General features: G+C 45.1%; 3 protein-coding genes across 11 annotated transcripts in view; 2 read left to right on the top strand and 1 right to left on the bottom strand.

The window, feature by feature from the left end:
* The window catches only part of LOC106585037 (ceramide transfer protein), a 37,924-nt gene extending 33,952 nt beyond the window's left edge, over nt 1-3,972 (bottom strand). For 5 of the 9 annotated variants that reach the window (XM_045707079.1, XM_045707083.1, XM_045707081.1 and 2 more), the window contains exon 1: nt 3,781-3,972. In XM_045707079.1, coding sequence (XP_045563035.1) covers nt 3,781-3,957 — 177 coding nt within the window. In that variant the 5' untranslated portion in view covers nt 3,958-3,972. Of the gene's footprint in view, nt 1-1,361; nt 1,881-3,780 lie in introns of those variants that run through there. The other 4 variants (XM_045707085.1, XM_045707084.1, XM_045707086.1 and 1 more) reach the window with 4 other exon arrangements.
* Nucleotides 3,808-15,701, top strand: polk (polymerase (DNA directed) kappa). Its single transcript, XM_045707078.1, has 16 exons — nt 3,808-3,898; nt 4,002-4,136; nt 4,336-4,486; nt 4,697-4,816; nt 4,993-5,145; nt 5,593-5,724; nt 5,866-6,028; nt 6,921-7,121; nt 7,407-7,531; nt 7,665-7,831; nt 7,950-7,982; nt 8,100-8,196; nt 9,092-9,263; nt 9,471-10,727; nt 14,440-14,488; nt 14,674-15,701. Exons 3-16 carry the CDS (start codon nt 4,355-4,357, stop codon nt 14,756-14,758), a joined length of 2,886 nt encoding a protein of 961 aa, XP_045563034.1. The 5' UTR covers nt 3,808-3,898; nt 4,002-4,136; nt 4,336-4,354; the 3' UTR covers nt 14,759-15,701.
* A 1,661-nt stretch (nt 15,702-17,362) lies between these two features.
* LOC106584948 (ankyrin repeat and death domain-containing protein 1B) lies at nt 17,363-22,924 on the top strand. The gene is made up of 15 exons (XM_014170633.2): nt 17,363-17,818; nt 18,555-18,655; nt 19,037-19,135; nt 19,323-19,421; nt 19,664-19,768; nt 19,912-20,016; nt 20,136-20,234; nt 20,368-20,466; nt 20,607-20,705; nt 20,856-20,954; nt 21,191-21,289; nt 21,389-21,484; nt 21,999-22,200; nt 22,467-22,598; nt 22,696-22,924. The coding sequence occupies exons 1-15, from the start codon at nt 17,635-17,637 to the stop codon at nt 22,749-22,751; spliced, it is 1,674 nt and encodes a 557-aa protein (XP_014026108.2). The 5' UTR covers nt 17,363-17,634; the 3' UTR covers nt 22,752-22,924.
* The last annotated feature ends 1,192 nt before the right edge of the window (nt 22,925-24,116 follow it).

Raw genomic sequence — 24,116 nt, 5'->3', positions numbered from 1 at the left:
ATAGGTGGCCTAATTGAGATTGATCAAACATGATCAAACATTATCAACCATTGTCCACAATAAGGAAGTGTCCACCACAGGGAAGTGTACAACAATTGACTATCAATCACAACTCATACACCGGTTTGAGTGCTTTGAATCAAAAGCTAGCAGCTAGCCATCTACACTGAACCAAAAATATAAATGCAATACGCAAAAATTTCAAAGATTTTACTGAGTTCCAGTTCATATAAGGAAATCAGTCAAATGAAATAAATAATTTAGGCCCTAATCTATGGATTTCACATGACTGGGAATATTGATATGCATCTGTTGGTCACCGATACCTTTAAAAAAAATGTAGGGGCGTGGATCAGAAAACCAGTCAGTATCCGGTGTGACCACCATTTGCCTCATGCAGCGCAAGAAATCCCCTGCCCATAGAGTTGATCAAACTTGATTGTGGCCTGTGGAATGTTGTCCCATCCTTTTCAATGGCTGTGTGAAGTTGCTGGATATTGACGGGAACTGGAATGCGCTGTCGTACATCGATCCAGAGCATCCCAAACATGCTCAAACATGTCTGGTGAGTATCCAGGAACTGGGACATTTTCAGCTTCCAGGAATTGTGTACAAATCCTTGCAACACTGTGCATTATCATGCTGAAACATGAGTTTATGGCGACGGCTGGATGGCAAGACATGGAGCCTAAGGATCACATCACGGTATTCGGTATCCATAGCTCATGACTGCCCATTCCATAAACACCCCCGCAAACCATGAGGCACTCTGTTCAAAGTTGACATCCGAAAACCGCTCGCCCACACGACGCAAAACACGTGGTCTGCGATTGTAAGGCCTGTTGGTCGTACTGCAAATTCTCTAAAAAGAATTTGGAGGCGGCTTAGAGAAATGAACACTCAATTCTTTGGCAACAGCTCATGGACATTCCTACAGTCAGCATGCCAATTGCACGCTCCCTCAACTTGATACATCTGTGGCATTGTCTGGTGTCACAAAACTGCACATTTTAGAGTGGCTGTTTGTCCCCAGCATAAGGTGCACCTGTGTAATGATCATGTTTATCAGCTTCTTGATATGCCACACCTGTAAAGTGGATAGATTATCTTGGCAAAGGAGAAATGCTCACTAACAGAGATGTAAACAAATTTGTGCACAACATTTGAGAGAAAGCTTTTTGTGCATATGGAACATTTCTGGGATCTTTTATTTCAGCTCATGAAACATGGGACCAACACTTTACAGGTTGCGTTTTTGTTCAGTGTAGTTATTCTAGTTGTATCCCAGCCGTGTTTTTGAGAGGATCATGCCCTCATTAGCCAATTGAATAAAGATTCATCGTTTGTTTTGTAGGACTTACCTTGCTTAGGACGCCACCGAGTTCAACAGGATGCCCAGATTCGGGTTCCACATCTTCATCGGAGCCCGACGAGTTCGAACTCTTCTCCGACATTTAGCAACCAAGTCGTTGGGTAACGTTAGCTAGGTAGAGGCTGGCGTTTACCACGAGAAAACTAAAATACACAAATTGATAAGACGTGGCCAAGCGAGTGTTGCCAAATCGATAAGACAGCAAACGTTGTAGCAAAACATGAGACAATCAGGAGTGGCTTGCTTAGCTGTCGTAGCTAGTTAAGACTGGCATGCATTCTAAATTCACAATTTCTTGCGGGATGTGTGTTTCAATAAGCAACACGACGTAACGTTTGATAGAAATAGGCTCTGCAATGCAGTTAGCTGGCTAGAAATCCAGTCATAATGCAGCAGACAAAATAGTCCTTCTGTTCAAATGCGCCATATCCTCAACGATCAAATACACAGAGCGCTAATCCTTTCAGATGGCTCAGAACTACGATCGCTAACTAGCTACCCCGCTAGCGCCCTCTGGCGGACCTTGGGACGACCATAGAGATGTATAGATTTCGCTTTTGTAGTATTTGTCCCGTTAGTTTGTTTCAAAGTTTTAATGTCACATGCACATGTACAGTGAAATGCCTTTCTTGCAAGCTCTAACACCAACAATGCAGTAATCAATTAAAATGTAATAACAAGGTAGAACAAAAACACATACGATATAAAATAAAAACACAATAAAGTAAGCATACCATATACAGGGTCAGTTCCAGAACCATATTTACAATGTGTAGGGATACTGGATCGATAGAGGTACATAAGTATAGGGGAAGGGTGACTAGGCATCAGGATATACACTCCATGACCAAAAGTATGTGGACACCTGCTCGTCAAACATTCCAATTCATCCCAAAGGTGTTCGATGAGGTTGAGGTCAAGGCTCTGCGCAGGCCAGTCAAGTTCTTCCATACTGATCTCGACAAACCATTTCTGTATGGACCTCACTTTGTGCATGAGGGGATTGTCATGCTGAAAGAGGAAAGTGCCTTCCCCAAACTGTTGCCACAAAGTTGGAAGCACAGAAACGTCTAGAATGTCATTGTATGCTGTAGTGTTAAGATTTCCCTTCACTGGAACTGAGGGGTCTAACCCAAACCATTATTCCTCCTCCACCAAATTTTACAGTTGGCACTATGCATAGGGACAGATTTGTCCGTCGGACTGCCAGATGGTGAAGGGGGATTTATCACTCCAGAGAACACGTTTCCACTGCTCCAGAGTCCAATGGCGGCGAGCTTTGCACCACTCCAGCCCACTCTTGGCATTGCGCATGGGGATCTTAGGCTTGTGTCGGCTGCTCAGCCATGGAAACCCATTTCACGAAGCTCCTGACTAACAGGTCTTGTGTTGACGTTGCTTCCAGAGAGAGTTTGGAACTCGGTAGTGAGTGTTGCAACCGAGGACAGACGATTTTTACGTGCTACGCGCTTCAGCACTTGGCGGTTCCGTTCTGTGAGCTTGTGTGGCCTACCACTTTGCGGCTGAGCCATGGTTGCTCCTAGACATTTCCACTTCACAATAACAGCATATACAGTTGACCAGGTAGCGCCAGCAGGGCATACATTTCACGAACTGACTTGTTGGAAAGGTGGCATCCAGTGGAGGCTGCTGAAGGGATGACGGCTCATAATAATGGCTGGAATGGAATCAAATACATGGAAACCAAATGTTTGTCTATGGAGATTGTATGGCTGTGTGCTCAATTTTATACACCTGTCAGCAACGGGTGTGGCTGAAATAGCCGAATCTACTAATTTGAAGGGGTGTCCACATACTTTTGTATATATAGTATATGATAAACAGAGTTGCAGTAGCGTATATGATGATTGTATGTGAGTAGTCAGTAGAAATGTATGTGCATATTATGTGTGTGTGAGCAAATTATGGTGTTAGTGTGTTGGAGTATCCATGTGCGTAGTTTGTAGGGCCCTGTGAGTGTGCATAGAGACTGTGCAAACTAGAATAAAATATAAAAAAATGTAGGGCTTCTGTGAGCGCAAGGGCAGCACCATTGTGGCCATCTCCATTTTGAAGTAGTCCATTTTCTTCTTACTACATCTATGAGTTGGTTAACAAACAAAATTGTGCTTACTGCCACCTGGAATGTGTTGTTTGAAAAAGTATAAAGCCACTGTTGGTGATTTACTGCTACTTGCAGTTATGGAATGTTTGCTCACAAGTATAATTCACCGGCTGATCCCTCCTGATGATCTGGATGGAATTATGTGACCCTTCCTTAACCCATAGGAAGTTTCACTCGGTTGACTTACTTCAAAATGGGGAAAGTCCTCAATGACGTTGCTCATGCCTAAATTGGCTTTTGGGCACTAGAGTCCTCTATACATCTCTATGGGGACGACACAAACCTTGGACTCGGCCTGTGGTTGTTTGGTCAGATGTGGTAGAGAAAGGAAGATAATTCCTCCATTATCTCTGGTTAGGACATCGCCGCTATGCAGAAACTGTTCAAAATACCTGAAACAGGTTGTGATATTTAATTGTTTTAATAAATTAATATCACGTTTTTCATAAATCAACAACATTTCATTACCTGTTAAAAGTTTGTCCCTGGATTTGTTTCTTGAAGGTTTTGTTTATATGCGCGTTGCGTGGTCTACATCCGTAAACAAGGAAACTGCACCTCCCCCTAATTGACGTAGAGTGCGGAAGCAAATTCAGAACTCAAGACTGAAGAGGCATAGGCAAAGAATATACTTTTACCGTAAACAAACTAAATATTATTTATTCTTGCCATGGATAGTTAGAAACTAGTATTACTAGCTGTTTAGATTATTTTACATTGTGGAACCAACTTGTATGGATGAATACATATTTTGCTAGCTAGCTTGTTAGCTAGCAAGCTAGTTAACGTACCATAATACTTCTTAGCAAATTTTGTTTGGTTTATGTATTCAATGCAGGGTCTCACTTGAAGGAAGGATGGCGACAGGGGGGACCTCCTCTTCCAGTGAGGAGGGCTTCCTCTCAAGAATGGCCCTCAATGACAACAAGGCTGGAATGGAGGGCCTTAACAGGGACAAGATAAACAAGATCATAATGGAGTCCTCCAAGGTACAGTACAGGTTGAACTTCTGTCTGTTTATCCAAACACCCAAACAAACACCCTAGACTTTGAGTCAAAACCCTAGCTAGTTACCTTACTCTAATGGCACAGGAACTGACAAACCCACGTGTGTTGAGGTCCAATGGGTTCTCTAATCACAGTGTTCCATGGCCTGTTACTGGAGGTCACCCACCTCTCTGTTTCCCTCTCGTCTGCAGGGCTCCAGGTTCTATGAGAACGAGCTGAAGAAGGAACAGCAGGTGAACCAGCGCATTGAGAGGATGATGTTGCAGAAAGCACACATCACTGAGCAACAGCTGAGCAAAGCGCAAGCACAGGTACAGGGCTATATACACACACACACACACACACACACACACACACACACCTACACAAATAAGTATTATGTGACCTCTAACACACAGATACAGTAGGTTTACAGTATAACTTCTACAGTATATATTTCTGTGTTATAATTTGTTTGAAGCTGTCACCTCTGAACGTCTTGTTGTAGGTGGAGAAGATGACCTCTGACCTGGAGAGGGGTCGTGACCTGAGCCGTGTGATTGTGCATGTGGATATGGATGCCTTCTATGCTGCGGTGGAGACGAGAGACTGTCCTGACCTGATGGACAAACCCATGGCCGTGGGCTCCATGAGCATGTTGGTGAGATTCTATACGCCATGAACAGGACTGTTCATTTGCTAGGAACGTATATATTGACCAACAGCCTCAGAAGCCAAGGCTTCTCGTGAAAGAGACAGGATTTAGAAGGCTGGCCACGCAAGCCTATGACTAACAAGACCCGCTAGAGACAAATAATATAGATGAGTGTAGTGGTTGTTTTGGTTGATTGTCATTCATTCGTGATACCAATTGTCTCCAGTTATCATGTGATGTCAAATTAAGAAAGCCAAGTCTGTTGAATTTCTAATCATTGCTACCCAGAGGGAGGTTCATATCTGGGGATCTTTCTCCTTCACATATGAACTGGTTTATAGTCTTCTAACTAGATCTGAAAGATGTCCTTTTATTGCACTACAACACATGTCCCATATTGAACCCCGGGTTATTTATCTCTACAAATGTATGTGTTTTGTCCACTCTCCTCAGTCAACATCCAACTACCATGCCAGGAAGTTTGGGGTTCGTGCTGCCATGCCTGGCTTCATCGCAAAGAAGCTCTGCCCAAACCTGGTTATTGTTCCAACCAACTTTGACAAATACAGAGCAGTGAGTGCTGAAGTAAGGATCTGACACACACACACACACACACACACACACACACACACACACACACACACACACACACACACACACACACAGTATATATAAATCCTCCCCAAAGAGACATATGAGTCCCTAATCATCCTAAATCTCTGCTAGGTCCGGGAGGTCTTTGCAGACTATGACCCTCACTTCCAGCCCATGAGTCTCGACGAAGCGTACCTGGACATCAGTGACCACCTTGAGCAGAGGAGAGGCTGGCCAGAGGCCCTCCGTACCCACCGTCTCCGTCTCCACACCAACAACACTGGGACAGCTAGAGGTAGCTAGATCCATGTCAGTGCTAGGTCAGGAGTGTCTAAACACAGTGGGTTACTATGTCATAACTGAGAGTTCTGGTCGTTTGTTACTCTGTTGGATAGCTTTTTTGAAACCAATATTGCAGTTGTGGTTTACGGACTGTGATAACGTTGTCATTTGTAAGACAACTTTGAGAGTAGACCGTAAGTAGTTTAGATGTAGTATGAAGGCAGCTACATTTTATATGGAAGATGTAACAGAAGGAGAGAGGGTTACTAAGAGCTTAATAGCAAAAGCCTCATGTCATTCTTCCTCTGTTTCCTGCCTGACAGAGAAAGTTGAATTAGAAGGGATTAGAACTATGTCTGTGTATTCCGTCTCTTTCTCTTATCTAGTTCACTTTTGTCACCTGTCAAGGGTAAAGAATGACGAGGGGAGCAGACGATAAGAGACGTGGATACTCTTCTGTGAATCATTTCTCATTATCTCAGACCTTCTCTCCTGGTCTATCTCTCTCTCTAGTTGAGGAGCATGGTGACCTACAGGAGACAGACCTGGTCTATCTCTCTCCCTCTCTCTCTCTCTAGTTGAGGAGCAGGGTGACCTACAGGAGACAGACCTGGTCTATCTCTCTCCCTCTCTCTCTCTCTAGTTGAGGAGCATGGTGACCTACAGGAGACAGACCTGGTCTATCTCTCTCCCTCTCTCTCTCTCTCTAGTTGAGGAGCAGGGTGACCTACAGGAGACAGACCTGGTCTATCTCTCTCCCTCTCTCTCTCTCTAGTTGAGGAGCAGGGTGACCTACAGGAGACAGACCTGGTCTATCTCTCTCCCTCTCTCTCTCTCTAGTTGAGGAGCAGGGTGACCTACAGGAGACAGACCTGGTCTATCTCTCTCCCTCTCTCTCTCTCTAGTTGAGGAGCATGGTGACCTACAGGAGACAGTAGAGGTAGAGGGTTTGTCTCCTGTCCTGTTTGAGAACAGCCCCAGCTCCTCCCCCTGTCTGCAGGATGCGGCTGGGGGAGAGGTGGAAGTGTTTGGGACCTGTGCCGAGGAGGCGGTAAGAGAGATGCGCTTCCGCATCGAGCAGAAGACCTCGCTAACTGCCAGCGCAGGTGAGAGAGACGCTGTGTGTTCATGTTCCTTGGAGGACACATTGGATGAGTCCCAAATGGCACCCTATTCACTATTTTTGACCAGGGCCCATAGAGAATAGGGTGCCTTTTTGGACACACCTCAGAGTTACATTGTTAGTTGTGTTAAAATACCTCAGGGAATATTTGATATGTTACTATCCCAGGCTAACTTTATCATCATATTCTGTGTATAGTTACATCAAGCATGTATGTATGTATGTGTGTATGTATATATATATATATTTATTTATTTGTTTGTTCTAGGCATTGCCCCAAACATGATGCTGGCCAAGGTGTGTAGTGATAAGAACAAACCCAACGGCCAGTACAAACTCCCCTCTAACCGACAGGCTGTCATAGACTTCATACAGGACCTGCCAGTCCGGAAGGTAGGCTGTAGTAACACCTACCCTTAAACCTAGACAGCCTATTTTAAGGGATGCATTCTCTAGGTGATTGTTTATGGAACATGTTGCTGGCTGATGACTTACAAATACAGATGACGGTCTTTTGGTGTGCCAGGTCTCAGGCATTGGGAAGGTGACAGAGAAGATGCTGGGAGCTCTAGGTATCACCAGCTGTTCCCATCTTGGCCAGGAGATGGCGCTGCTGGCCCTGCTGTTCTCTGAGACGTCTTGGCATCACTTCCTCCACATCTCTATGGGCCTGGGCTCCACACACATCGAGAGGTGCTGGCGGGCAAGCAGAGGAGGGTGGGCAGGGAGGAGAGGGGTAACTATGCAGGAAATTCATCCGTAGAATGAGTTCAAGTCATCTGACTGAGTCTGTTTTTGTATTTACTTACAGGGACGGAGAGAGAAAAAGCATGAGTACAGAGAGGTGTTTTTTTTCTTCTTTTCTGGCAACATATATGTGAAATGCATAGATAAATAATGGGACATACTCGAACGCTCCCCATATCCAACATATTTCTCTATCTCCCTCATTCTCTGTTAGGACGTTTGGAGAGATGAGTGCATTAAAGGAGCAGTTCTCTCTGTGCAGGGAGCTGTGCCAAGACCTGGCTCAGGACCTGCAGAAGGAGGCGCTCAAGGTACTCTACAGCACAGCTCAGTTGATTACAGTACACTATTAGTAATGGCATAGGTCATTACTAGAATATATTGCAGTTGTATAGCACATTTCTCTTCCTCAGAGTATATTATTAAACACAAATTCACTGTCTGATAACCTATTGGATTCATAGTAAAAAAAATAATAATTGAAATCAATCTCCAGTATTTGGCTTTTTGCGGCTATTGTGTGAAATGCAGAGCCGTTCGACAGTACCTAACACATGGAACTGTTTGTTATGTCCGGTGTGTTAGTATTCAGCACCATTGTGAACAGCCATTGCCTGACTGCCTGCCTCTTGCTCTGTGCATTGAGATTGCCTCAGGTGACTCTTTCCTCTTGGGAAGAGAGAGCAGAAAAGGGCTCTTGAACAGAAAGGATATTTCCACAGAAAGGATATTTCCACAGAAAGGATATTTCCACAGAAAGGATATTTCCACAGAAAGGATATTTCCACAGAGAGGGTATTTTGGGGTCTTAAAACATTTCAGCGCTAGTGTTGGCTCCCAGACTCAATCTGTCTCTAACCAACATCTCACACAATTACCAGAGCGTCTGTTCCCATCCCAATCGATAGAGAGAGCTGGCTTGGCACGGCCATCACCCGCTGACTGAGCCCTAATATGCTTTTGATACCTGGAGGAAATGGAGAGCCATTATGGAGAGCACCAGGGACCAGTGTGAGCCTCAGCCTGCCTGGGGAATAGGCTGCTTGGGAATGACCATCACTCTCCTAGGAAAATGCCTTTGACCCTTCTTCACTTAGTGTCATCTATCAGTCAAATCAACGTCTGTTCAGTCCTTTTGACTCCTTCCCCAGGTCCGACCAGATGTAATCTGTGCTTCACCCTTTCATTTGCTCTGTGTTCTTCCAGGGCAAGACGGTGACGTTGAAGCTGAAAAATGTCAACTTTGAGGTGAAAACCAGAGCGTGGACGCTGCCGTGTGCCGTTGCTACGACGGAAGAGCTCTTTGCTGTCGCTAAGGACTTGCTGAAGACTGAGATCGACAACGTCAGCCCCCAGCCACTGAGACTGAGGCTTATGGGTAATCTTACTTTACCTTCTCCCGCCAGTTTAAATGTGGTGTCCCATTGGCAAGAAAATACATTAATATCACCTTTCATATATGTTGTATATAACAATAATATATGAAGTACATTCTACTGATTCTGTTAATAATTCATATATTTGAACTTGAAGCTTCAGTAAAACAATTGACTGCAGTTTTAAATCAACGCTTACGTGTCTGCAGGCGTTCGGGTTTCCAGTTTCGCCAGCGCTGACGACAAGAAACCCCTGCAGAAGAGCATTGTGGGATTTCTCCATAAAAAACAGACTGACTCTAGTAGCACCTCCCAGATCTCCCACAAGCCTGTGAAAGAGCATCCACCTAAGCCTCCAGGCCTGACCCAGCCCTCTACCTGCCCTTCCCTGGTACAGCAGAGACAGGGGCAGGAGGGTCATGCCTGGGTACCCAGCCGGGGAGGGGTGGAGGTGGGCAGGACTGGGGAGAACCAGCAGTCCTTCTTCCAGAGAGCTCACGCCCAGAGGCTGCGGCTGCAAGCTGAGAGAGAGGACCCACCAGAGAAGGGAGATTGGAATGGCTTCGAGACCAGACAGGGCCCAGCCTCATCGACCACCAACCCCAAAGGGACACAGACGCACACTCCGAAGAATACAAATACATCAGCAGAGACACACATCTCTATGAGTGCATTGACAGCTTCGGACAAAATGACACATGAACCTACAGCCCATGCGTCTACTTCATCATGCTGTTCAACAGAGCCAGAGTCAGGGACAGACAGTCTGACCTGCCCTGTATGCTTCAGGGAGGTGAACACCACAGAGCTGACAGTCTTCAACAGACACATTGACCAGTGTCTCAGTGGGGTTACTATGTGGCAAAACAACCGCACAGACACAGAACTAGAGAGAGGCCTCAGTGTCTGTGAGGAGGAGGAGGAGGAGGAGGAGAAAGAGATAACTGGAGGGAAGAGGGAGGAGGGGGCGATGGAGAAAGGTAGGGAGCTGCTCAGTAGGTGCATGTTGGACTCAGTGGGCCTTCAATTGGACTCAAGTGCAGGTGATCATACAGAGTCCACTACAGGTTTACTTCTATATGAGACTAGTACAGCTAATATTCCACTAAGCGCTGTGGGCCTGAACCCTGTCTGCCTTAACACTAGTCCAAATGGAGGTGTATCTATACATAGAGGTACAGACCCTAACACCCTGAAGGGTTCATCTCAAAGTGACCCTCGTCTTCGGGATTGTCTGTTGTCCACCGGTGGCCCTCGGCCAATGACTACGCCCAAGCCTGAGTCACGTGACCACAGAGGCCCCGCCCTCACCTGTCCAGTGTGTCAGGAGACCCAGGACACCAATGACCTCAGCCTTTTTAACCTACACGTTGACCTCTGTCTGAACCAGGAAGTCTTGCATGAGCTTGGGGGACTGGCATCTGTGGACCGCACCACCCACACTGTACCACCTGCTGCCCACAAAGGTCTGTGTTTCAGAGATGTTTTATTTACTGAATGATCATGCATTACTGCCATTGTCATTCAAATAAACCAGGGACTTCTCCACTCTGTTTTTCTATGTGCTGCCACTACCAGTCTCATCCCCAGTGCTTGCATGGGTCCTGTTTCTGCCTCTTCCTACTCAATATGTAATCCAGGAGATTGTAAATTGTGGTTATATATTGAGTAAAACTCTGTTTTTTCTAGATCAAATAGAGACTTAGGTGGTGGGCGTGTCGGGGGACATAGAGAAAAATGTGTTGTTTTACAGGAAATGTTGCAACGTGAAAGCAAGTTTTCTGCAATTCTACAGATTTTGCCATGCCTAATTGTGAAACTTACCAACATGGTAAAGTCCCAAGGGCCACACCCTCTCATGCAATACCATGCCAATTGGCCACGTGGTGGGCCTAGAACAAGTGCTAGCTTTGAAAGGTCAGCTCCCCGCACCATGTGTTCTTATGCTCAAACATTATTAAAAAAATCTATGGGTACCCAAACCGGGGCCCCTGGGCATGTGCTCGGTTGGTAATCCAGCCATGCAAAAAATACTCATAAATTCATAGTTTTTAGAATTTTCGATTCTTCTTGAATGTCTAGCTTTTATTTAGGATAAAAAAAATTTATACATAATTATTGGCACCCTTGATAAAGATGAGCAAGAAAGACTGTATAAAATAATACAAATACTGAGCTATATTGTATGCAGAAAAGTGAAATGTATATTATTTTATACTAATACAACTGCTCAGAGAAAAATATTTTTCTAATAAGTTGTTTTAAACATCTCTAAAAGATAGGGTCAGAATTATTGGCACCCCTGTTTTCAGTACTCCACTACCCTCCCCTTGTGAGGATATCGACCCTGAGCCTTTTTCTCAAATGCTTTATGAGATTATAGAACACGTTGGGACGGATCTTTTATCCTTTGTCTTCTCTTATGGATTGCCCTCTTCAATTCAAACCACAGATTTTCAATGGGGTTCAAGTCCAGAGACTGAGATGGCCATTGCAAAATGTAGATTTTTGTGGATTTTGATTAGTGCTTGGGGTTATTGTCTTGCAGGAAGATCCACTTGAAGCCAAGTGTCAGCCTCCTGGCAGAGGCAACCAGGTTTTGACATAAAAGAGCTCTATTTTCATGTCATCTGACCATAGCACCGGTTCCAATGGCGTTTATCAAACTCCAGGCGGTGCTATGGTCAGATGACATGAAGATGGAGCTCTTTGGCCACACACACCAGTGGTGGGTTTGGTGTCGAAAAACAGAAGCATACTGTATGTAGACAAAGTACTTCATACCTACGGTAAAGTATAGTGGTGGATCTTTGATGTTATGGGGCTATTTTGCTTCCACTGGTCCTGGGGCCCTTGGTAAGGTCAACGGCATCATAAAGTTGACCAAGTACCAGGACATTTTAGACAAAAACCTGGTTGCCTCTGCTAGGAGGCTGACATTTGCCGCAAGTGGATCTTCCAGCAAGACAATAACTCCAAGCACACGTCAAAATCCACAGGTTAATTGACCACAAAATCAACATTTTGCAATGGCCATCTCAGTCTCTGGAATTGACCCCATTGAAAACCTGTGGTTAAATTGAAAAGGACCGTCCATAAGCGCAGACGAAGGATATCAAGGATCTGGAAAGATTCTGTATGGAGGAATGGTGTAAGATTCCTCCCAGTGTGTTCTCCAATCTCATAAAACATATTACAAAAAGGCTCATTATCCTCACAAGGGGAGGGTGCTGGAGTACTGAAAACAGGGGAGGGTGCTGGAGTACTGAAAACAGGGGAGGGTGCTGGAGTACTGAAAACAGGGGAGGGTGCTGGAGTACTGAAAACAGGGGAGGGGCTGGAGTACTGAAAACAGGGGAGGGTGCTGGAGTACTGAAAACAGGGGAGGGTGCTGGAGTACTGAAAACAGGGGAGGGGCTGGAGTACTGAAAACAGGGGAGGGGCTGGAGTACTGAAAACAGGGGAGGGTGCTGGAGTACTGAAAACAGGGGAGGGTGCTGGAGTACTGAAAACAGGGGAGGGGCTGGAGTACTGAAAACAGGGGAGGGGCTGGAGTACTGAAAACAGGGGAGGGTGCTGGAGTACTGAAAACAGGGGAGGGGCTGGAGTACTGAAAACAGGGGAGGGGCTGGAGTACTGAAAACAGGGGAGGGGCTGGAGTACTGAAAACAGGGGAGGGGCTGGAGTACTGAAAACAGGGGAGGGGCTGGAGTACTGAAAACAGGGGAGGGGCTGGAGTACTGAAAACAGGGGAGGGGCTGGAGTACTGAAAACAGGGGAGGGGCTGGAGTACTGAAAACAGGGGAGGCGCTGGAGTACTGAAAACAGGGGAAGGGGCTGAGTACTGAAAACAGGGGAGGGGCTGGAGTACTGAAAACAGGGGAGGGGCTGGAGTACTGAAAACAGGGGAGGGGGCTGAAGTACTGAAAACAGGGGAGGGGCTGGAGTACTGAAAACAGGGGAGGGGGCTGGAGTACTGAACACAGGGGAGGGGCTGGAGTACTGAAAACAGGGGAGGGGCTGGAGTACTGAAAACAGGGGAGGGGCTGGAGTACTGAAAACAGGGGAGGGGCTGGAGTACTGAAAACAGGGGAGGGGCTGGAGTACTGAAAACAGGGGAGGGTGCTGGAGTACTGAAAACAGGGGAGGGTGCTGGAGTACTGAAAACAGGGGAGGGGCTGGAGTACTGAAAACAGGGGAGGGGGCTGGAGTACTGAAAACAGGGGAGGGTGCTGGAGTACTGAAAACAGGGGAGGGTGCTGGAGTACTGAAAACAGGAGAGGGGCTGGAGTACTGAAAACGGGAGAGGGCTGGAGTACTGAAAACAGGGGAGGGGCTGGAGTACTGAAAACAGGGGAGGGGCTGGAGTACTGAAAACAGGGGAGGGGCTGGAGTACTGAAAACAGGGGAGGGTGCTGGAGTACTGAAAACAGGGGAGGGTGCTGGAGTACTGAAAACAGGGGAGGGGCTGGAGTACTGAAAACAGGGGAGAGGCTGGAGTACTGAAAACAGGGGAGGGTGCTGGAGTACTGAAAACAGGGGAGGGTGCTGGAGTACTGAAAACGGGGGAGGGGCTGGAGTACTGAAAACGGGGGAGGGGCTGGAGTACTGAAAACAGGGGAGGGGCTGGAGTACTGAAAACAGGGGAGGGGCTGGAGTACTGAAAACAGGGGAGGTGCTGGAGTACTGAAAACAGCAGTCTTTTTTGCTCATCTTTATCAAGGGTGCCAATAATTATGAACCTGACTGTAGGTCAGTTATTTTTTATACATACTTTCTGTCTGGTTTTATTCATTTAGGTTAACGCTGAAAGCTATTTTCCATCACGAAAATGAATTACATGTCCTGAAGTCTTATGGTTAAAACTAGAAGGATTTGTTTGGTCAGTGTGAGGCCAGTGCTGGTTGTGTATTGATTCCCTTTGAGAGAAAGAAGACATCTCATTTCACCCTGTGGGGGCTCCCCTGCCCTGCTCTCTGCCACTGGTCAATCCCTTCTTCACCCATTGAATTCTGACAATGGAAAGACGGTCTCTCCCAGTTTCTCCTTACCTACCCTGCCTGGGAGATTAGTCTTTATAGCTTTGAAATGAACACAAATGACTTGCCGGACAAAGACAGTCGTCATTCTGTTTTTAGCGGAAGAATCTGATGGAGTTTTTCGTGTTTCCCTCCACAGAGAGCGAGCAGCCCCTGCAGAGAGCGCCACAGAAAGGCAAGAGCAAAAGGTATGACTACATCTCCTATACATATAAAAGAGGGCGAGAGATTAGTTTGAAAGTCAGCACATTCACAAAGGAGTTAATTCAACATGTTGTGTGGTACGTCAAAAAAAGATGGTTGCAGATACTGGTGCAGACAGTGAGAATCCCGCAGTAAAATGTGCTGTGTTTTTATTCTGCTACACTTCCAGGAGAGGCTTGTCTCCCCCACCCCCCTCTAAGAAGGCCAAAGCCCTGGGCCCAGCTTGGAACACCATTGACAAGTTCTTCAGGTGATGCAGTTTAGGTGACAACACACACACTACTCCCAGAGGATCCTGTGTATGAAGTATTCTGCTCAGACAGTGACAATGACTGACTGTCACCTTGATCTCAGGTGAATGGAGTGCTGGTGACCTCACTAGCAACCATCCCTACCTACCTAGTACTTCTTGGATTGCTGGGAATTTGGATTGCTTACTCAACCATTGAAGATGCACTTCTTTCAAAATAAATGCATTTTTATCTCTTGTGCAGTTTTTTTGAAGTCATAATGGTCATAAGTTAGCAGGCAAAACCTTTGCAGGGGTTTTAGTGATGGTTGCTGATGCAAAGCAACCACTTGCATAATGCACTTATTAAAAATAGCCTCTGATCTACATCTTGCTAGCTACTGTTTTGTGTTTATTCAAGCAGATAAGGTAGTGACGTAGTTCCTCTATGCCAAACTGACGTTCTATTATGTACAGAGGTGTTAAGCCGACCATTGAAACCACAGGTGGCACCTTAATTGTGGTGGCTGAGCTCATAGTAATCACTGGGAGAGAATAAATGAAATGGTGGTCAAACACGTGGTTTTCATGTGATTGATACCATTCCATTTACCCATTCCAGCCATTATTATGAGCTGTCCTCCTGTGATTGAAACATTGTAGGAGGCAACCCTGGTGTCTAGAGAGACTACAACTTTCTGCTGAATGAGGGAACTCTGTTTTTGCATCTTGTGTTTTGCACCGTTTTAAATGTAATGAATAATAAGCTTTAATGGAGTTGATCCTCAGTCTTTTAAACACGTGTATGTGAAGAAGAGGGTTGTGAATAGAATACCAGTATGAGATGGTGTATTTTTGCATAAGATAACTTAAATATAGGCTATATATAAAAAAAAAAAAGTATATTATTGTATTCAAATTTCATAGGGAATTTTTCTTGCGGAAAATAAAACTTGTGGCTCAATTCATTATTCTCCTTGTGTCATTGTGATGAGCATTTAATGTGTACAGTACAAATGAGGCTATTACGATAGAATCGTCTATCGATTCAGATTGACAGCCATCGTCAATGGTGACAACATCGTGATGTGACGGACGATGGTTTAGCCTATTTGAACTTGACTGCGACGCAGAACGCCTAGAACGAAGTCGGTCAGGGCAGCACACGAGGGACATTCCCAATAATCTATCTTCCTATTTGCTATAGCCTATTTCAGCGCAAAATGTCCAGTCAGAAAATATCCTCTCTCGCTCTGTCAGATACATGGGCCTCATAGTCTAAACCTATTCATTTTTTATAACGGACACTCCTTAACTATATTGTGTCTAGCTGTTTTAAAAAACGTCGGCTATATTCCCTTGTCTCTCCATTCGATATGACCGAGTTTGGGGTATAGTATGCTTTCATCATTTTATGCATGCATTCTCTCCCGATCAAACAATGAATTAATCTGAGTTCCATCTCAAAAAGTTGTTTGAATGGCCTAAAAATTTAGGGTAGCCATGGGGACTAATAATGAGAGCGAACAAACAATATCAATGGCCTATAGAAAAATATAATTACAAGTTTAATCAAGTTTAAGCTTATTAATTAAGAAAAACTATCCATCCGGTCAGAAAAATCCATCCACCCGAAGTTAAAACCAAATGGCCTATAATATATCCTGCTAGGCCTACCATAACTTTAAAACAAATTAAAGTTATGATAAGTAGCCTATTTTCCAAATATTCTAATAGCTTGAGAAGGTACTGTTGTCTTAAAGTTGCCACTTTAAATAATAACAAGAATTAAAGTCTATACCCATAGGCCTATAGGCTATTCTCAATCACAGCTTTATGAGACAGAACAAACAATAGCCTATTATGACAGGAGGATGAGGCAAAGCAATTATTATCCAGTTCTGAACAGGGTAGACTGCTTTTATCCAGCTCATGATTTATAACCTAACTCACTATGGTAAGAAAGCCCGTTCCTCATCAGCTGACTGTCACTTTGCTCCATCATGTGTGCGAGACAACACACACACACACACACCTGTTTCGTTCCATGCTGAAACTCTAGCACCTTCAAACTCAACTCTGGACCTCGAAGCCAATTCCACTGCATTTTTTTTTTCATTGTCCCCCTCAAATCAGGGACCGATTTAGACCTGGGACACCAGGTGTGTGCAATTCATTACCATGTAGAACAGAAAACCAGCAGGCTCCGGACCTCGTAGTGGAAGAGTTGAATATCCCTGGAGGGGCAGGACCGAGTTTGGGAAACCCTGTTTGGGAAACCCTGTCAGTCTACATCTGACATCACCCAACCCTAGCTAGTACAAATCCATTTAAACACACATACGACCTAGACTGCTGTTGTAGTTTAGATTGGAGCTTAGATTCATAATAATATAATGATAGTCTACTTTACAAACATGTAGGCGCTTAGTCACTAATCAAATAAATGAATGACAAGATGGGATTCATGAATCTGCACTCATATAGTTTATTCCAATGTTAGACTGCATGTGCAGGTAGTGCATGACACAATATTGATCATGCACTCAATGTGAAGGGTGTGAGCTTCTAGAGCAAACAGAGGTCAGCCCTCCAGCCCAGGAAATGTACATACATTGCTCCATTCCCACACCAATTTGTATTCCTTAAGCAGGACGAGCTTCAGTGTATGCTATAACACCAGTATAAGAGAAAGGGTTATCAGACTGTTGTGTATTTGACAGTGCTGAGTTCTCTTCAGGTTCCTCAGTATCTGCTCCAGTTCCTGACCAGACTTTCTGCGTTAATTCAGTAATTCTACATGGTTGTTTATCAAGACAGGTATAGAGAAGCAGAGGTTGTATAAAGCAGAGACAGACGGGGATCAAGCCCAGGTTCCAGGGAGGTCACCAGATATTCACCATGGAGAAAAGGCCCGTGAAGGAGATACAGTCGCTGAAGGAGAGGATGGGGGCACAGCTGAAGGAACTAAACCTGAACCCTAAAACACTAAAAAACTCAAAAAAAGCAGTGAAGGGATTCACAGACTTTGTACAGAACAAGGAGACGGAGGAGACAGACAACAGCTACGATAATAAAGAGATGTGTGAGTACCAGGTTTGTGTGTGTGCTTAAGCATGCGTGTGTGTGTGTGTGTGTGTGTGTGTGTGTGTGTGTGTGTGTGTGTGTGTGTGTGTGTGTGTGTGTGTGTGTGTGTGTGTGTGTGTGTGTGTGTGTGTGTGTGTGTGTGTGTGTGCGCACTCATGGAAATGGGTGAGCGACTGGTAGCCCGTTTAGATTTTTTGAAATGTTTTTATCAAAGTCATCTAACCTAAGTAAACACTGACAACTAAGGTGGTTGGATAAGGTCCAATTTAAAAGTTAAAATTATAGCCTGAGGAAACAGAGTCTGGCAATTGCCCCGTTTGACAGGATTGTAAAGTGTGTTCTTGTAATTATGGTATCACATGTTAATAATTAAGCAACATTGGTGAATATTCATGCTAGCAAATTCTTCTACAGATCAAAGCAAGCAATGAATATCCTTATCCTCTTGATTATGAGGTGTGTTAGGCATACCTTACAAGCTCTTTGCACACTGGGTGTTCACATCCAGTCAAATAATTACCCATGACAGATGTATAGGCACTACAAACACAGAGAAAGAGCTGTGTTTGTATAGGGCACACACACACACACACATGACTAATTCCACCCTGATACTATTCAAAGTGACTCCAATTTCACACGCTCTGAAGAAGAACATTTTCTCTGAAGAAAAACATGCATATTGATGTATTACTTATTGTGAAGCACCTTGTGTCTCGGTTGTGGGTTTGTAGTGTTGGCGCTAGAGAAGGAGTACATCGACGCAGCAAAAATAAATGATGTACAGACCATGAAGCTTCTGGGGAGGGCGGTCAATGTCGACGCAAAGAACTTGGTGAGTCAGTCCTCATATCCATGAAACACCGAAGGTCAAATAGGGGGCTGCTTATATTTGTCCTGTTTCACCCATGTACAAGTGTGTAGTATGAAATGGAAATGTGTTTTTTGCACATCCCTCTCCACCTGAGAGTGGGGTCCCGGCCAGGGATCCGCCAGTAGGGACCTTGGAGCAACTAGGATTAAGTGCCTCGCTCAAGGGCAGATCAACAGATTTTTGACCAAGTCGGCTCAGGGATTTGAACTAGCCACCTTTTTGTTACTGGTCCAACACTCTAACTGCTAAGCTACCTGCAGCTAGCCACACTGCAGTTAATATCACCATATATTCAGCTCTGTGTCACTTGTTCGATTAACTTGTCCCATGCATTGATCCTAGCATGATCGCACTGCCCTGCACTATGCAGTAGCTGGAAAAAACATAGAGGCCGTCCAAGTCCTTCTACAGCGCAGAGCAAATCTCAATCAAGCGGACAAGGTAGGACGACACAACACTATTCCATTGTTAGTGATGGTGACATTTTAAGCTTGTCCTCTTCAACAAACATTCTGACAGGTGGAGAGATTGGCCGTGGTTTGTGAAAAGGAAACGGCTCAACTCCCTCTGTCTTTTTCTTTCCCTCTATTTCTCTCCCCCCCTATTTCTTCCACACATACTCACATAGCATGGAGTGACAGCCATCCACCTGGCTGCCTGGTTTGGGAGTGTAACCATCCTGAAGTTGCTTGTGCAGGCTGGTGCTGACCCAAGTGTTCAGAATGTGGTAGGGAGCCTCTGTTTAAAACATTCTCTCTGTTATTCCAGAAGGCCTTGAATGTGTCTCAGACATCCTCTTCCTTGTCATGCTGGTCAGACCTAAGTTCTCTGTCATCTCAGCCATCTGGGATGTCAATTACAATAATCAACCACCGAGCCAATTTCTACATAGCCATTGGAGAATCCAATATGTCAAGTTGTCTTGAGGTGTCATGCATGGAGATGGTGGGTTGTATTGTCTGTTCTCAGGTGGGACTGAACATCATGCACTGTGCCGCCATCAACAACCACACCGACATCGTGATGTTCATTATCTACGACTTGATGATGAAAGAACTGGACAAGGAGGACCTGGTAATCACATAGACATACAGTATCAGTAACCATTGCATCCATTTGGGCTGCCTTAGTTCAGTAAGCTGACCCGTTTTCTTCCTCTCCTCTTCTCTTCCCCCTCCTTCTCTCTCTCTCTCTCTCTCTCTCTCTCTCTCTCTCAGTCTGGACACAGGGCGTTTGCGTCGGCAGCAGAGCATGGCTCTGTAGAGATGCTGCAGATGTTGATGGAGGAGGCATACGATATGGCCACCATGGAGGAAGACCAGGTGTGTGTGTGTAGGAGGCTGTATGACTGTTCGACTGTTTCTCCATCTCCCCTTCCTGTTTACTGTGTATCTCTCCTTTCCTCCCACCCTCCTGCTTTTCCTCTTTCTTTAATTGCTAGAATGGGGACACACCTCTGCACTTGGCTGCCAGCAATGGCCATTTGGATGCCGTTCAGCTACTGTTGAAGAGCTTTGATACTCGTGATGAAGTCAATAAGGTAGAGTCCCACTGGAAACACTGTCTGGGGCTGTTTGATTGCCAGCATGTGTGACTGTGTTTGCTCAATGCCTACACCATGCAGTAGCTGCTTTAGGTCAATAGCTGATCAATGAGTGATGTATCTGGGGCAGCTTGGGGAGACGGCTCTGTACCTGGCTGCTGACGCTGCCCATGAGGACTGTGTCCAGGCTCTGTTGGAGGCAGGCTGTGACCCAAACATTGTCACCATGGTACGCCAGCAAACCACACCAACCACACACTCCAACCAGTCAGTATAATGGTCACCACTAGGCAAAGTTACTAAATCCTTAAAGGAAGGATCCCTCCAGACCCAGTTTATTCTACTACAGTACTTTACCACCCCCCTTAGGGCCAAAGCAGTGCTCTACACCCTGTCTCAGAGAAGGGCCACACGTCGTTGGTGAAACTCCTCATAGAGAACAAGGCCCAGATGGACTTACAAAACCAGGTGAGAGTGAGCATAGAGGATTCGTACTAAGTCTTGGTCAAACATGAATGAAGCCAACATGTTATCCTAGTAATTACTCAGTAGTAAGTGACCTGACATCAGAGAGAGTTCCTATCTAATGGTCCATGTTGGTTGTGTCTCTGTTGGCAGCACCTCCAGGCTCCTCTCTACCTGGCAGTGAAGAACTGTCACATCCCTGTCATCCACACACTGCTGGAGGCTGGCTGCAACGTCAACATCACTGATCACGTATGTACAGTCCTAATGCTATTTTGAAATCATCAGTTGCATCCCAAATGGCACCTTATTCTCTGCCCCATGGGCTCTGGTCAAAGTAGTGCACTCTGTAGGGAATAGGGTGCCATTTGGGATGCAACTAATGATTTAGAAGTATTGTAATGGTTATGGGTTTGAGTTCGGTAATCTGACTCTAGATCTGTGGTTAAGGGCAACTTGTATCTTGAGCTCCTGTCTGTCCTCCTTAGAGGTCCCAGACTGTCCTGCATGTAGCATCAGAGCTGGCCAGAGTGGACATTGTTGACATGCTTCTGAAAGCTGGGATGGACCTGACCCTCCAGGACAAGGTGGAACATGGACAACAACAACTATGATGTAAACCTGAATTTGACCCCTCTCCTTCACTGCAACTTCCCACTCAATGTTTTCTGCTTTGTTTTGAGCAGCAGGGTAAGACAGCACTGGGTGTGGCAGCCCGAGCAGACGAGGTCATCATCGTGGACATGATCATCAAGGCAGAGAGATATTTCACATGGAGGAGGGTAATGGAGGACCATAATGGAAATAACTTCATTGTGTGTTTGTTTATTTTATATAATTGTGAAAGAATGCAGACCGTGTACTGTTATGGGAGTCCTCCCTATTAATGATATGGCTGTATGTGTGTTTTTAAATGATAAAATGCTGTAAATTCAATCAATCAATGAGACTAATACGTTGCTATAGTCATCTGTTAATCCATGCACTGTAGTGGAGCTGGAAATCAAAGATTACATTCATCACAGATGATTCATTTCCTAACATCACAACTCCAGATGAATCCCTGTAATACCATTAATGCTGGCTGTGGAAAAAAATGATTTGCGCTGAAATGCTTGACAACCAATTTCACTGTCAATTTTATTGTGTTTCTTCCAACCCTACCTGACACTCAAAACAAGTGGCTCTGGCATTCAATAAGCATGGGCCTGCGTGTGCTTGTCTATGGACACTGTGCTCAGTGTGTGAAGCTTGTGTCCTTTCTCAGGAGGTGACTTAATGTGATTACCCTTCCAGGCTAACACTGAGCTTAATGAGAACCTTCACAGCCAGTCTCCGCTGACGTTTAAATTAGACCACCGCACGGAGACCAAACAGGTCCGCGGTACGGCCTGGCACCTGGCCTACCGCCTGCTGGAACCGGGTGACTGGAAGAGGCTGGCGCTGTACTGGCACTTCACCGAGCAGCAGGTGGCTGCCATCGAGGAGCAGTGGACAGGTGACAGAACCCAGTGTAGCCCAGGGGGTAATCATTCACAGGAATATCAGAAAATAACTCATTGATTATAAATACAAAATGTAAAGATATGGCAAGAGGGATTCTAAAGTAATGTTCTGTAGTTACTTGGCATTGTGGTTTGTTTTTGGGACACTTAACAAGGAAAGCTTCTACACTAGCTTTATTTTATTAATGCAGCCCTTATTTTACCAGGTAAGTGGACTGAGAACACGTTCTCATTTAGTCTGTTCACTGCTTGTGTGTAGGGAAGCGGAGCTACCAGGACCACGGGAACAGGATGCTGTTGATCTGGCTCCATGGGTCAGAGCTGGCCCAGTTGAATCCAGCTAAAGAGCTGTACCAGGGCCTGCTCGCCATAGACAAAAAGACTGTAGCAGGTATAGTGTGTCCATGACCCGTAACTCAGAAAAAAATATCACCTTAATGTTGAAGCCAGAACAGAGAATTATAGATGTCTGTTTGGTTGTTTTGCAGATAAAATACGACTGGACACAGAGGAGGGAGATATGAAGAAATGCATCCTTTCATAAAGGATGGTGAAAGTGTCGACATCTACAGACAGACATACATTCAGTCAACCAGAATCTAGATTTTCCCAAATGAGAGCATTTGTGTAGTTCTTCTTTAATGGCTCTATAGTAGTACACATTTCCATGTACCGTTGAAGTTGGAAGTTTACATAAACGAGTTTTAATGACTCCAACCTAAGTGTTTCAGCCACCCCACAAATTTCTTGTTAACAAACTATAGCTTTGGCAAGTCGGTTAGGACATCTACATTGTGCATGACACAAGTCATCTTTCCAACAATTGTTTACAGACAGATTATTTCACTTATAATTCACTGTATCACAATTCCGGTGGGTCAGAAGTTTACATACACTAAGTTGACTGTGCCTTTAAACTGCTTGGAGAATGGTCTCATGGCTTTAGAAGCTTCTGATTGGCTAATTGACATCATTTGAGTCAATTGGAGGTATACCTGTGGATGTATTTCAAGGCCTACCTTCAAACTCAGTGCCTCTTTGCTTGATATCATGGGAAAAGAAATCAGCCAAGACATCAGAAAACAAATTGTTGACCTCCACAAGTCTGGTTCATCCTTGGGAGCAATTTCCAAATGCCTGAAGGTACCAAGTTCATCTGTACAAACAATAGTACGCAAGTATAAACACCATGGGACCACACAGCCATCATACCGCTCAGGTATGATGGCTGTGAGATGAGTGTACATTGGTGCGAAAAGTGCAAATCAATCCCAGAAAAACAGCAAAGGGCTCCTCTGGTCTGATGAAACAAAAATAGGACTGTTTGGCCATAATGACCATCGTTATGTTTGGAGGAAAAAGGGGGAGACTTGCAAGCCGAGGAACACCATCCCAACCGTGAAGCACGGGGGTGGCAGCATCATGTTGTGAGGGTTGCTTTGCTGCAGGAGGGACTGGTGCACTTCACAAAATAGATGGCATCATGAGGTAGAAAAAGTATGTGGATATACTGAAGCAACATCTTAAGACATCAGTCAGGAAGTTAAAGCTTGGTCGCAAATGGGTCTTCCAAATGGACAATGACCCCAAGCATACTTCCAAAGTTGTGGCAAAATGGTTTAATGAAGACAAAGTCAAGGTATTGGAGTGGCCATCACAAAGCCCTGACCTCAATCCTATAGAAAGTTTGTGGGCAAAACTGAAAAAGCGTGTGCGAGCAAGGAGGCCTACAAACCTGACTCAGTTACACCAGCTCTGTCAGGAGGAATGGGCCAAAATTCACCCAACTTATTGTGGGAAGCTTGTGGAAGGCTACCCGAAACATTTGACCCAAGTTAAACAATTTAAAGGCAATGCTACCAAATACTAATTGAGTGTATGTAAACTTCTGACCCACTGGGATGTGATG

Source organism: Salmo salar, chromosome ssa24 (assembly GCF_905237065.1).
Source record: "Salmo salar chromosome ssa24, Ssal_v3.1, whole genome shotgun sequence".
NCBI classification, from domain to species: Eukaryota; Metazoa; Chordata; class Actinopteri; order Salmoniformes; family Salmonidae; genus Salmo; species Salmo salar.
Note: the sequence above shows the minus strand (reverse complement) of the source record. Positions and strands in the feature narration are given on the sequence as shown.

Coding starts and splice junctions, on each gene's coding strand:
- polk (XM_045707078.1), top strand. CDS start 4,355: ATGGCGACAGGGGGGACCTCCTCTTCCAGTGAGGAGGGCTTCCTCTCA. Junction 9,264..9,470: donor ACTGAGACTGAGGCTTATGG/GTAATCTTACTT, acceptor ACGTGTCTGCAG/GCGTTCGGGTTTCCAGTTTC. Junction 10,728..14,439: donor ACCACCTGCTGCCCACAAAG/GTCTGTGTTTCA, acceptor TTCCCTCCACAG/AGAGCGAGCAGCCCCTGCAG.
- LOC106584948 (XM_014170633.2), top strand. CDS start 17,635: ATGGAGAAAAGGCCCGTGAAGGAGATACAGTCGCTGAAGGAGAGGATG. Junction 20,235..20,367: donor CTCGTGATGAAGTCAATAAG/GTAGAGTCCCAC, acceptor TATCTGGGGCAG/CTTGGGGAGACGGCTCTGTA. Junction 20,467..20,606: donor ACCCAAACATTGTCACCATG/GTACGCCAGCAA, acceptor CACCCCCCTTAG/GGCCAAAGCAGTGCTCTACA.